The sequence below is a fragment of the Dromiciops gliroides genome, chromosome 5 (assembly GCF_019393635.1).
Source record: "Dromiciops gliroides isolate mDroGli1 chromosome 5, mDroGli1.pri, whole genome shotgun sequence".
NCBI lineage: Eukaryota > Metazoa > Chordata > Mammalia > Microbiotheria > Microbiotheriidae > Dromiciops > Dromiciops gliroides.
Genome location: NC_057865.1, coordinates 38,262,867 through 38,277,561, shown reverse-complemented (window position 1 = coordinate 38,277,561; position 14,695 = coordinate 38,262,867). Strand labels below are relative to the sequence as shown.

Sequence of the window (14,695 nt, the reverse complement as noted above, 5' to 3'; positions counted from 1 at the left end):
GTGTCTGAGGTCGGATTTGAACTCAGGTACTCCTGACTCCAGGGCCGGTGCTCTATCCACTGCACCACCTAGCTGCCCCCGAGCATTCTCTCTCTTTTTTTTTTTTTTTTTTTTTAGTGAGGCAATTGGGGTTAAGTGACTTGCCCAGGGTCACACAGCTAGTAAGTGTTAAGTGTCTGAGGCCGGATTTGAACTCAGATACTCCTGACTCCAAGGCCAGTGCTCTATCCACTGCGCCATCTAGCTGTCCCGAGCATTCTCTTTTTAAAATTTTGAATTCCAAGGGGCAGCTAGGTGGTGCAGTGGATAGAGCATTGGCCCTAGATTCAGGAGAATCTGAGTTCAAATCCGGCCTCAGACACTTAACACTTACTACCTGTGTCACCCTGGGCAAGTCACTTAACCCCAGTTGCTTCACACCCCCCCCCCAAAAAAAAATAAATAAAATAAAATTTTGAGTTCCAACTTCTCTTCCTCCCCTCTCCTTCCCCTTCAATAAGAGGGCAAACAATTTGACGTAGATTTTAAATGTTCAGTCATGTAAAATATATTTCCATATTAGTCATGTTGTGAAAGAAAACACTGAACAAAAAGAAAAAGCAAAAAGTATGTTTCCATCTGCATTTAGACTATATTAGTTCTTTCTCTAGAGATAGCATTTTTCATCGTGAGTCCTTCAGAATTGTCTTAGATCACTGTATTACTGAGAATAATTAAGTCATTCATAGTTGATCATATTGCTGTTCCTGTGTACAATGTTCTCCTAGTTCTGCTCACTTCATTTTGTATCAGTTCATAAAAATCTTTCCAGGTTTTTCTGAAAGTATTCTCATCATTTCTTATAGCACAGTAGTATTCCATCACAATCACATACCACAACTTGTTCAGCCATTCCCCAATTGATGTGCATCCCTTTGATCTCCATTTTTTGCCAACACAAAAAGAACTGCTTTAAATATTTTCATACATATTGGCCTTTTTACTTTTTTAAAAAAATCTCTTTGGAATACAGACCTAGTAGTAGTATTTCTGGGTCAAAGATACGCAGTTTTATAGCCGTTTGGGCATTGTTCCAAATTGTCTCCAGAATGGTTCATAGCTCTACCAATAGTGTATTAATGTCCCAATTTTCCCATATCCCATTTAACATTTGTCATTTTCCTTTTCTATCATATTAGTGAATCTGGTAGGTGTGAGGTGGAACCTCAGAGTTGTTTTAATTTGCATTTCTCTAATAGTGATTTAGAACATTTTTTCATATGACTGTAGCTTTGAGAAAACTACCTGTTCATATCCCTTGACCATTTATCAGTTGGGGAATTACTTGAATTCTTATAAATTAGCCTGTTCTTTATATATTTGAGAAATGAGGTTTTTATCAGGGAAACTTGCTGTAAAATTTTTTCTTGATTTTTCTGCTTTTCTTCTAATCTTGGGTACTTTGATTTTGTTCATGCAAAACCTTTTTAACTTAATGTATTCAAAATTATTCATTTTATATCCCATTATGTTCTCTGTATCTTGCTCAGTCATAAGTTCTTCCTTTATCCGTAGATCCATAGACAGGTAAACTACTCCATGGTCCCCTTATTTGCTTATGGTGTAACCCTTTATGTCTAAATTACATAGTCATTTTGACCATATTTTGGTATATGATGAGAGATGTTGGTCTATACTTCATTATCTGCCAAATTGCTTTCCAGTTTTCCCAGCAGTATTTGTCATTTGGTGAGTTCTCAACCCCAAAACTTGAATCTTTGTATTTATCAAACACTAGATTACTATGGCCATTTACTATTGTGTATGGTATACCTAATCTATTCCACTGATCCACAACTCTGTTTCTTAGCCAGTACCAGATTGTTTTGATGGCTTTGTAATACAGTTTAAGATCTGGTACAGGTAAGCCCCCTTCCTTCACATTTTTAAAAATTGATTCCCTTCATATTCTTGACCTTTTGTTCTTCCAGATGCATCCTTTTATTGTTGTTTCTAGCTCTATAAAATCATTTTTGGTTGTTTGATTGGTATGGAACTTAAATTAATTTAGATAGAATTGTCATTTTATTATACTGACTTCATGTACTTGTGTGAAATTCATATTTTTTTCACTTGTTTAACTCTATTTGCTTGAAAAAATTTTTGTGATTGTGCTCATATAGTTTCTGGGTTTGTCTTGGCAGGTAGACTCTATTTTATATTGTCTTCAGTTATTTTATATGGAATTTCTATCTTTGCTGCTGAATTTTGTTGCAATATATAGAAACACTAATGATTTATGTGGGCGCATTTTATAATCTGCCACTTTGCTAAAGTTATAAACTATTTCAACTAGTTTTTTAGTTGATTCTCAAGGATTCTTTAAGTATACCATCCATAGGTTTCTTATTATAAAACTTCAGCATATTCTGAAAGTCCTAATTAATGACATTGCCATTGTCTCTATATTTGTTTGTTAAAGATTTTTACAACTGATATTTTAGGGAAAACAGTTCCCTGGGGCAGCTAGGTAGCTCATGGGATAAAGCACCAGCCCTGGATTCAGGCCTCAGACACATGACACTTACTAGCTTGTGACCCTGGGCAAGTCACTTAACCCTCTTTGCCCCTGACCCCCCCATCCATTCCCCCCCCCAAAAAAAAACAACAACAACAACAACAAAAACAGTTCCCTCTTTATGGCCAAGTTCCATTCTTTGCCACATCCTAAACACTTGGAGTTTTTCATTTCCCTTGCCTTGTTGTGCTTTATTCACTAACATTACTTTATAGTTGAAATTTAGTGCTTGCTTCTCAGTTCCATAAGAAATGATATCATCATCTCATTCTCATTTCAGTACTTGGGATGCTAAGCATGGGCCTGTAAAAGACGTGTACAGCCTGGCAAACAATCCCCAATATAAACTGGAAGTTCACTGTCCACAAGGTGGTGCTGCAGTCTGGGTTCTGCTTAGTAGACACATAACTGACAAGGTACCTTTGCTCAGTCATCCAAGAAGTAGTTTATTGAAAAGTAAAATGGTATTGTGTTGATTTATTCTCATTTTTTTTTTTAGATCTTTCCTTAAATTTCGATAAATGAGGCCATTTATTTTAATCACTGCTTGTTTAATTTCTGTTTGTGCCCTAAAAGGATTTTATTCTTTGAACAAATTTATATTTTTCTCCAAAGAATGGTATATACCATTTACTGAGATATTAACTCTTAAATTTTGTATAAAATAATCTCTAAAGAATATAGGATTTTTTTCTCTGTGATGGCCTTTTATGTTGCTTTCTTAATAGTGAGATGTTTTAAAGGAAGCTTGGCAACAACAAATTATTCGGTCTGATTCTATGGAGAATAAATTCTCTGCAGTAAGTTTATTCTTTTTTTATGATACTAGGATATTAAATACATTGTGTCTGCTAGTATGGCGATTTTTATGAAATAATCTGCAATTTGCCTCTTAAAAAATCACTTATTGGGGGCGGCTAGGTGGCGCAGTGGATAAAGCACCGGCCCTGGATTCAGGAGTACCTGAGTTCAAATCCGGCCTCAGACACTTGACACTTACTAGCTGTGTGACCTTGGGCAAGTCACTTAACCCCCATTGCCCCACCAAAAAAAAAAAATTGAAAAAAAAAATCACTTATTTACTACAGGGCCAGGCATTATGTATTATATATTAGGATAAATCCTAATCTTTCTTAAAATTTTGTTATCTAAATTTTAGGTTTTCTTATAACTATATTGTTCCCCTTTTTTGGCCATATCATAGTAAAACCCACTATTTGTTTTTTAGGATGATTTTGCAAACAATCGAGAATTTATCACAATGGTAGTATATAAGAGTGATGGGAAAAGAATTTACTACCCAGGTATGTTTGTTGAGATACTTTATCAGTACAGTACATGCTAAATGTGTGTCTCTCTGTCATTTTGCGTCAGAGAAAAATAACATTTTGTTCTGTAAAGGGAAAAATAAAGACTATAACTATTCATTTGGCTAAGAAATTAAGAGATACCCCTGGTTTGTTTTTTTTACCTCCTGTGACTAGCTCCATCTCGTTATCACTTGTAATTGGCAATTATCTTCTGCCTCCTTTTACAACTATCCAATATTTCCATTTTTCATGCCTTGCTCATTATAATACTGTATACATAATAGTTTAAAAGAAAATGTAGAATTGTTACCTCAGGAATAGAGAAAAGCAAAGTTCTGTTCTTTAAAAAAAAAAGTACTATTGGGGAAAAGAATAGAATCTTTAAACTATAGGCTAATGTACTCTGATTCCCAGCAAATTTTGTGATTATATTACTAACAAGATGGTTCATATGCATCTAAAAAAGTGCTAGTGATCCAGAAGAGCTAGCCAGCCTGATGCCCTCAAGAGCAGGTCATTCCTGGGCCGATTTCCTTCCTTGACTGTTACTGAATTGGTAAATCTGGAAATGCTGGACATAGAGTTTACCTAGATTTTAAAAACCATTTGGCAAACTCTTGTGCTCTGACGTATAGTTAGGTGGATTTGAGCTAATGAATGACTGGGCACAAATAATGATGTGGTGTCAGCTTAGAAGAACTGACGTCTAGTGCCCCAGGGATCTTTGCTTGACCTTGTACTATTTCACATTTTTATCAGCGACTTGGATAAATCCAGTCAACAAACATTTATTAAGGGGCCTGCTATATGCAAGATGCTATGCTTTGTGCTGGATCTATCTATACAAAAATGAAACAATCCCTGCTCTCAAGCATATTTCCCACAGGAGGAAATGCAACATGTACTACAAGTAAAGAAATACAGAGTAATTTCAAGAGAAAAAGAATGTTGATATCAGGAGGAATCAAGAAGGGAGCATGTGAGCTGTGCTTTAAAGGAGGCTGGGGTTCTAATTGTCACCAGTCTCCGTTACAGGCTCATCATCCATGTTCCACCCTCTCTCTGAATGTACTCTAAGACTTTGTCCGGGACCCTTTGCTCTTTTCTCTGTATTCATTCTTGGAGGCCTCATCAGCTCCCAGGAGTTAAATTATCACCTATTTGCTGGATGACTCCCAGATTTGTGTATACAATCCTAATCTTTCTCCTGAGCTCCATTACAATGTTACCAGCTTCCATGTGGACATTTCCAAGTGGACGTCCTGTAAGCATTCAAACTCCCCATGTCCAGAGCAATTCATTCTTCTTCCTAAGCTCCTTATTTGTGTCAGTGTCACCACCATCCTTCCAATTATACAACCTGGGAGTCATCTTTGACTCTCAAACACACACACACACACACACACACACTCTCTCTCTCTCTCTCTCTCTCTCTCTCTCTCTCTCTCTCTCTCTCTCTCACTCACTCACTCACTCACTCTTCCCCAGATCCAGTCAGGTGGCAAGGCTGGTCTGTTCTACCTTTACAACATCTCTTGTATCTGATTCCTCACTACTCGTAGAGGTACCTTAGTTCAGACCCTCATCACCTCTTGTCTCTGGACTGTTTCAGTAACTTGATAATTGGTCTCTCCATACAATTGCCAAGGTGATATTTTTCAGATACAAATGTTATGTCCATGGCATTCCTTTGGTCAGAAAGTTCCAGTGACTGCCTGCCACTTCTTCCGATAGACAATGTCTCTGATATTTAAAACTCTTCATGGTCTAGTTTCAGTCCACTTTTCCAGACTTATTACATCGTTTTACCCCATCACACATTCCCCATTCTAGCCAACTGAGCCTCTTATTGTTCCTCACTGACAATAGTCTGTCTTCCTTTGAACAAGATTTAGGCCTCAACCCTGAATGGGTTCCCTCCTCACCTCAGAATTTTAGAATTCTGAGCTTCCTTTCAAACTGCATTCACAGTCTTTCTTGGTCACCTTCACCCCCAAATTAACTTTGTACTTACTTTATATTTGGCATTTACAAGACACACAAGGGGTGTGGGGGGGTGTGTGTGTAGGTGTGTAGGCTCCTTGAGGGTATGAAATGTTTTCATTTTTGTCTTAAGTCTTTGGCATTTGGTAAGGCAGTTAATTAGTGCTTTATGGATTCTTAGGAGTAAAGGATGGAGAAGGAAGGCCATCCTAGACACATCTCAAAATCCAGCTGTCATGGAGCCCTCTCGAACCATCAATTTCCTCATCTTTTGAAATAGGGATAAGACCTCAGGTCACAAGGTTGTTGTGATGCTCAAATAACAAAGTGTTTATAAAAGAGTTTTGCAGATCTTTAAAGTGCTACATAAAATGTTTGTTGTTTGGTGTAGTAGCATAACCAAGACTGTATCCAAGTTTCCTAATACCCCTTCTAAGCACTTGCAAATAGATCATACTATCTTTAAACTGAACCCTAAGAAGGAGGAAAAATGCCTGGGGCAAGTATAGTGACGTACATCAAATGGACCTGGCCATAGTATGTATGGAGTAAAATCATATATTTTTAAAGATTTTTTACCTTGTAAGAAACATCGATAAATCAGTACTTTCAGAATTCACTGTAATGTAAATCATAATTATTGCTTGTCTGAATATATTTTGGTTTTTTGTGGTTTTTTTAATTTATCAGTTTTAATTGCTAACATTGTAAATATCAATTGATATATCCCACATAAACAAGAATTGTCTGAGATCCTCAATAATTAAGAGTGTAAAGAGGTCCTGAGAACAAAAGGTTTGAGAACTGTTGATTTAGATAAAAGTTTGAGAACCATTTGTATGGTATATGGGGAAGCAGGCTCCCATGACCTCTGACAAAGACATGCCTGAGAAAATAGGGAAGAACTTATAAGATACTGTGTATAACAGTTGTCAGTGACCCAGTGATATACTCCTCATTTTAGTCCTTTTCTCTTCTTTCCTTTATCTCCCCCTCTCCTTCTCTTCCTGTCAACCTCATCAGCTTTGTCTTTGAATATATTACAAGATAATTTCTTTGGGTTATTTTGTACTGCCACGCTTTGAACAAGTCAGTTTCAGTACAACTGTTGTATAAAACCATAGGTTGTTTTTTGTTTTTGTTTTTAGAATTTGTCAGGTAGAAGCTAATGACCTCATTTTTTCTTCTGTTTAGAATTTTATTTTCCAAAATACATGTGAAAACAAATTTTGACATCAAATTTTTTAAAACTTTGTGTTCCACTTCTCTTCCTCCTTCCCTTCCCACCCCCAAGAACTCAAGCAATTCAATATAAGTCATGGAAAACTTCCCTCACATAGCTAGGTTGTGAGAGAAAACAGATAAAAACAAAACTTCAGATTAAGGAATTGTTTTTTAAAAAATAAAAAATGTTTCAGTCTATTTTCAGATACCATCAGTTCTTTCTTTGTAGATGGATTGCAATTTTCATAAATCCTTCAGAGTTATATTGGATCATTGCCTTGCTGAAAATAACTACATGCTTCCCAGCAGATCATCTTACACTATTGCTGTTATTTTGTATACTGTACATTTCACTGTTTCAGTTCATGTAGGTCTTTCCAGGTTTTTCTTATAGCATCCTGTTCATCATAATTTTTATATAGTACCTTAAACTTGACAAAGAATTTTCTTCACAATAGCCCAGCAAAGTAGGTACCATACATTTTGACATTAGTCAGTCATCATAACTATTTCCCTCCATCCTATATTCCCTTCCCATGATATTTACTCTACTTTCTATCTTCTTTTACCCTATTCCTCCTCAAAAGTGTTTTGATTCTGACTGTCCCCTACCCTGCTGTGCCCTCCCTCTTGTAAGTGGGCATCTGACTGAAAATGAATCTGAAGTTAATAAACATGTTTCCAAGCACATCTCTTTTCTTCCAGCTGACCCACCTCCATATATCGACGGAATTCGAATCAATAGTCCCCACTACCTGACCAAGATAAAGCTGACAACTCCAGGGCCTCACACCTTTACACTAGTGGTGTCTCAGTATGAGAAACAAAATACCATCCACTACACAATCAGGGTACGTTCTGTGTGTTGGCACAGTGGGATGGGGTAGAGGGATATTAGCCAGACGGCACGTTGGTTTTCATGGGAAAAATGCTCCAGCACTCTAAGGGTCTGTAATTCACAGGGCGGGGTGGGGGGGTTCCTTCCTTCCACTGAAGGAGATTGCAGTCTCTCTTAGTGATGCTGTTCTTAGTTGAACTGATGAGCAAGTTCCCTGCCCTGCCACCCCACACCCCAAACTGGCTCGGTGGTGCTGAGCCACTCAGAACTGAGCCAAGCTACTTAGCACAGTGCTCAACACGCAGTAGGTGCTAGGAAACCCGAGCTGTTACCGACAAAAGATGCACGGTTTGTTACCAGACCCATGTGGAGGGGGAAATAACGGATGTTTCATTTTTAAAAATTAAGCAGTCTTTCTGTACTGCAATTCAATAGCTCCGTTAGGGGGAAAAATAATTTAATATTGTACTTTGTTTTGATGGACTTTGTATTTCTCAGGAAAAGTTTATCTAAAGTCCATCCTGTGATAAACCTCCTAAGTTCAGTTTTTAAATGTCGTTGTTATCTCAGTTGATCCTCATAATAGCTATTTGAGGTTTGTTTTTTGTTTCTTGGGGCAGTGAGGCTTAAGTGACTTGCCCAGAGTCACACGGCTAGTAAGTGTCAAGTGTACTAGGTCGAATTGAACTAAGGTCCTCTTGATCCAGGGCCAGTGCTTTATCCACTGCACTACCTATTTGAGGTTTCAATACAAATATTATCATGGATGAAGAAAGTGATGTTCAGAAAGTGTCTTGCCCAAGTCTAGTTAAGTAACAGGTTCCAGATCTGAACCCAGATCTCTTGTGATGGTCCAGCCTGTCACTCTGCCCACGTTAGCCTGTGTCTCCAGTGTATACTACATTTGAGTAGAGGGAAATTGGCAAGTTACAGTCCATTAGAATAGTGAAGAGCCTGGAGATTCTGCCTCATAAAGATCAATTGAAGGTGAACCCAGGCTTAACTAGAGAAGACTTGGAGGGGGTTAGGAGAGGGGATACATGATAGCTTTCCTCAAGAATTTGAGGGGCTGTCTTGTGGAAAATGGGTTAAACTTGTATTCCTTGCCTCCAGAAGGTAGGATTTTGGTAGCAATGGGTAAAAGGTGCAAAGACCCCAAATTTAGGCTTAATGTAAAGGAGAAACTGACAATTAGAGCTATCCCAGTGGGGAAGGGGCTGTCCCCAGAAATGAGTTTCCCCCTCATTGGAATTTTTTAAGCAAAGGGTAGATGGTAACAAGTAATTTTTAGAGGGATTCATGTTGTGGTCTTGACCTTTGAGTTCCCTGCCCACTTGGAGGCCAGATGAATCCAAATCTCTTTAGCCTATAGGTATTGAGGTCAGGAGGTGGTGAGAGTCTGCTGGAGGTCTGTATCACCATAGCCTTATTGATACAGACAATACTTGGTGAGCCTTTTGCAGCCCTGGTAGTAATCTAAAATGGGCCAACGGTGACCATTTAATAGAAACTGTTTCTTCTAGATTGTGACATTCTACACAAGGAATTCAGTTTAAATTTTTAAAGAATTTTATAAGTAAAAAGTGTATTTGCACAGTAGAGTTTCATACAACTTTTCTTTTTTCAACCTAGGTATATTCAGCATGTAAATTTACTTTTTCAAAGATTCCTACACCATATACTGTATCAAAAAGGGTAAGTAAAATGTTTCTTTGGGTCAATGTGATTTATATTTTACAACATGATTATACGCAGACTAGGGTGATAGAGGTGAAAATGGGAAGGAAAGAAGAAATGCAAAGGTCATTTCAGAGGGTTTCTCATCTGTTCCAGTTGTGTTGAATTTTATGCATTTAGCATACATTACTTGAGAGCATATACTGTGCCTAAAGTACTAGAGGAAATACAAACATGCATAAGATTTGCCATCAGGAAGATAAAACATGTGCCTAGATAAATATGTGTGATTCAAGGTAAAATGTGATGAGGTGAACACCAGATGCAGTAACAGTGATTGCTTTTGGCTAAGGAAGTCAGAGAAATCTTTGTGGAGGATCCTGGGGCTGGGCTGGGCTGGGCACCGTTTTAGTGAGGCAGAGAACCTCCTTGCTAGTTTCCCCTCATTTCCCTAACCATAGACAAGAATCTTTTTTTTCTTTTTCCTTCATTTCAATAAAAATGTATTGACTATTTATATTATCACTATGCCAAGCACTGCACAGGAAAATACAATAAGCATGAAATATGGTGTTTGCCCTTAGAGAGTTTCCAACCTCGTCGACTACATAAAGCTGACACCATGAGGTCTAATTTAGCACAACCAGGACAGCTGGATGTCAATAAAAATAGAGGAGGAGGTAGATGGTAGATTAGGAAGGCGGCTTGCCTAGGTCCTAACACTGCATTGGCTTCCAAAAATACTTTTCTTTTTCTGTCAGCTTCACTAACCTCTCCCTTGCCCCCTGGCATAGACTGTCAAGTCTAACCCTACTCATAACTTAGGTCCTCATGGGATGTTTGTTAAATAAACCAATCTGACCTCTAAAGGACAAAAGCAACAATAACACCACCACATAACATGCTAGAACTTAAAGGGACCTTAAAGATTGTATAGTGCAAGATCATTTTGTACCAAGGAAACCCTAGCCTCAGAGAGAAGACGTCTTGCCCTATCGTCACACAGCATAGTCAGTGGCCTCATGAGTAGACACTGTCTCTCTTGACTCCCACACCTCTTGGATTTTCACTGCATACTCACTGTTTACCTAGAAAATCCCGAAGGGCTCTGTAGAACCTCAAGGGGAAGGGGAATAGAATAGGAGGAGAATAATTCTGAGCTCTTAGGGAGTTGTTTATTCCTGCTAGAAAAGACCTAGGATGCCAGAAGTTATTTATTGAGATACTAGTGATCTGCATTTCAGATAAATGTTCCTAATTGCTGTCCCCCCAATACAAAGATCCATTTCCCATCCTCTGGCCTTTGTACATGATCTCCATTCTTTAGGCTACAGAGAATCCCTGGATTCCTTCCCATTTTGTTGACCCCTTGGGTTACCTAGTTCAACTCTATACTGTTTTCTTCTCGCAATCCCCCTTATACTATTACCAATCCTTCCCCTGCCAAGCCTCAGCTTGATTATTCCCATGATTTGCTGCCTTTGCTCTTATTCATGTGTTACTGAAAAGAGACTGGAGAAAATCCTGAAACTATGCTGACTGAATCCCACTACCAATATATTTACATAATCTCAATTGGGCCCTCACCAACAACCAGGTAATCTCTTTGCACCTTAATGGATTTACTCTCCAATTTACCACAGAAGCTTTTCCAAACATTTCATCCCTCCTCAAACTTCCCTTCCTCTTTCCCTCCCATCAGCTGAGACCTTGCTTCGTATTTCACTGAAAAAATGAGGCCATTCATGGAGAGATTCTTTTTGACGGAAATCATTTTCAAAGAGAAATTTGGGCATATAGGAAATTTTCATAATATTGTCAGATGTTATCAATAAAATTTATACTAATATATTGGGGTTTTTTTTTCCTTTTCTTTTCTTTTTTAGATTAATGGACAGTGGAAGGTCGAGTGCTGGAGGACTGTGGGAACTTCAGGGATTCCACAAAAATAACCCCCATCTACCAATTCCAGCTAGAAAAGGCTGGGCGCTACTGATTGAGCTCAGAGGACCAAGGTTTGTTTAGAGGACTTTGCAATGCATTAATAAAATTGGAGTATTGACATAAGTAAAATTTAGGACATGTCTGACTTAAGAAATAATTCAAAGAAGTTGCTGGTCTTTTGTTGTTGTTTTTTAAACTTATTTTTCTAAAACCAATGAAACATGTTTATTAAGAGATAGCAAGTAATACATAAGTCAGAATGTAAAATCCTTGGGATTTTATTTTATCTCATGCCCAGTCTAATACCTAGAACATAGAAAGCACTTTATGAATTGTATTGATAGTTGTGGATTAACCTCAAATCTTCAGGGACTTGTAGATTTCATTAACTTCACTAGGCATTTTGAACACAAAAAGTGTCCAGTGTCCCTAACTCTTTAAAAGCTTACAATATAGTTATTTCAAAGTTCTACCATTGTGTCTGGTGTCTTTACATTTTCAGTTAAGATTTTTAAAAGATAATCCAAATTGACTGGTATACATTACTTATTTTATTTTTGAAACAGTTGCCAGCCATCTTCTCATCCTGCTAGTAACTTTTAGTAATCACCAAGCATATACTAAGTGGCAAAAAAGCCATCTTTTATAAAGTGAATTAAATAATGTTAATCCTGGCAGATTCTCCCTAAGTGGAATAAATGACATTTGTATAATTAAATGCAAAAACAGTATGCAAGGTGTTTCTGAATTCTAGCTCTTTTGTAGCTCTTGCTTGCTTAAAAGTGTTTTCATACTGTAAATGTAGCCATATTGCAAGCTTGTATTTATTTGAGGGTATGTAATAATGAAAGTAATTTCATTCTTTTTAAAATAATAGGCAATATAGTGTTGGGTTTGAACTTGTCACAGTGTCAATAGCAGGAGATCCTGGCCCTTCAGGTTTTCAAAAGAAAAGCAGTGGTGATTACAGGTAATGTTCACAGTTTAAATCTAGTTTTTCTTTGTATTTTTCTCTTCTATCTTATGAACTTTGCCTTTGTCATTTCTTGAATACAGATGTGGATTTTGTTACCTTGAAGTGGAAAATATCCCTGCTGGAATCTACAATATTATCCCCAGTACCTTTTTGCCTAAACAAGAAGGTCCCTTTTTCTTGGACTTCAACAGTGTTGTCCCTATCAAGGCAACACAACTTCAGTGACTGAGAAATAACAACTGGTAAATTCTGGACTTGACTCAGAGGCATCCACCAAATATGAACTGTTCTATTCCTACAAGAATGTAAGTTTACAGATGAACTTGTACATGTCAGACTACACATCTTGGGCTACTATTTACTAAAATGAATCATGTCTCCATCTTTACACTTGCAATTGTTTACTTTATTTATGACTGAGGTTTTTGTCACTCAGGTATTATTATCAAGGAATGAAAGTGTTTTGGAAGCTTTAAGAGATCTTGGTAAATTTAGCATAAAAATGCCTAATAGTGCAAGTTCTTTAAGTTAGGAACACATCTCATATGAAATAATGTAGTGAGAAGAATGGGAATATTTTGCCTATTGCAGTTTTGTGGTTCATCTTGTATCAAGTTTTAAAATGACAAAATTCTCTGAGACATTGAAGATACTACAATTTAATTTTTTACACTCTTTTCTACTCACTTTGATGCTTCTTAGTTCTGACTCTTATGAAAAACAGCACTTGGAAGAAAATGCAGTTGAGCTTAAATAAAAGTTGATGTGATTATTTTCATTCAGGTAGAATAAATTTTCCAGTCACTAATGTCATTTTTAAATTCCCGAGTGTTTACCCACGCATTACTTTGGGGAGATTTATAGATTTTAAATAATTTGAGAATTTGATATTCAGTCAGATTTTCTTGCCTTATTAGCAAGAACATTTTAATTTGTCATTAATGTGGCTTTTTATTTCAGTAAAAGATGTTTATTACAGCCCTCAGAATAATTACACAGTTTAACTTAAAACCTAGAGAAACCGAGTGAAAACAAAATGGTTTGCGCAGCTACTTTCTTGTTAAATCTTTAGAATCAGTCCCATGGGTCGTGTTTGAATGAACTTTGATCATGCTTTTAGTTAAAAGGGTAAACTCTTAAACTCTTGTTCTAGATTTTAGGAGCACAGATTTATTCTGTTAATGGACTGGTACCTGGGGAATCTGAGGTGTTCTTCCTTTTAGTAGATTAATGAAACAAGTTGGTTGTGACCTTGTTCTGTGTGTGGAGGCCAGCAAGGTGCTGAGCACACATTTTTCTCTTGCACTTCTAGTGCTGCCCCACAAATCCCAGAGCCTGACTATCCCCTTACCCCATTCCCTGCTTTCTCCTGTCATGTGCAAAATCATATACATACATAGATATAAGGTGTTAGGTATACACCTCTCTTTTTTTTGTTTCAAGTCTGAACTACCTGTTTTATGGACCTTTTTTATGCATGCTTTTTTTTCCCATTCTTATTGTCTCCTTGGCGCTTCTTTTACTTCTCTCCCTTTCTCAAAATGAAGTGACTGCCAGCCTGACTCTCCCTGCCATGTGCCTCCTTTCTTTGGGTCTCTTCTCATCATTTTGCATGCTTTCTTTGGTCTTTGTATTTAAGTGGCAAATTCTCTCTTCCTCAACTATTACATTCTGTGTGTGACAGCTCCAACACTGACTTCATGCAACATTAAGCAGAGAAAACCAAGGTTAGGTTAGGAATCCAGACAGGGCCAAGACTTCAGAGAGGAAGGCAAGGTGGCTCAGGAAGAACTGGTGATGACAGGACTTTTTTGGGTGCTCAGTTGCAGAGAAGAGTGGCATCCTTTGGGCACTGAGCCAGTCAGACAGACTGTTAATTAGCCCCTTCATGGGGCTGAATGTACCAAAAATAAGGTAAGGAAGTCATGTGGAGGAGCTAGGATTGGCCTTTAACTTTCTGCCAGTTCTGACTTCTGGTTGGTGTATATGACTACAGCGTGCACATTAATGTGGTGTCCAGCCAGAAGATGAACCATCTGAGCTAGGTCAAGATAGGGGTGGCACCTGTGACTTGGCTGGCAGGAGCTTAGTCTTTAGGATTTATGAATTGCTTCAATTCAGTAAGATCTTCCATGTAGTTACAAGCTAGGCTGCACTGTGTGAGACACTGGGAATATAAGAACTAG

At 37.7% G+C, this 14,695-nt stretch overlaps 1 protein-coding gene across 1 annotated transcript in view; it reads left to right on the top strand.

The window, feature by feature from the left end:
* Window positions 1-14,695, top strand: part of CAPN7 (calpain 7) — a 47,918-nt gene extending 33,223 nt beyond the window's left edge. Inside the window, 9 exon segments of the mRNA XM_043967772.1 lie at window positions 2,838-2,973; window positions 3,786-3,861; window positions 7,780-7,925; window positions 9,545-9,607; window positions 11,476-11,488; window positions 11,491-11,574; window positions 11,577-11,604; window positions 12,411-12,503; window positions 12,590-14,695. Of these exon segments, the coding sequence (XP_043823707.1) occupies window positions 2,838-2,973; window positions 3,786-3,861; window positions 7,780-7,925; window positions 9,545-9,607; window positions 11,476-11,488; window positions 11,491-11,574; window positions 11,577-11,604; window positions 12,411-12,503; window positions 12,590-12,734 (784 nt within the window). The 3' untranslated portion in view covers window positions 12,735-14,695.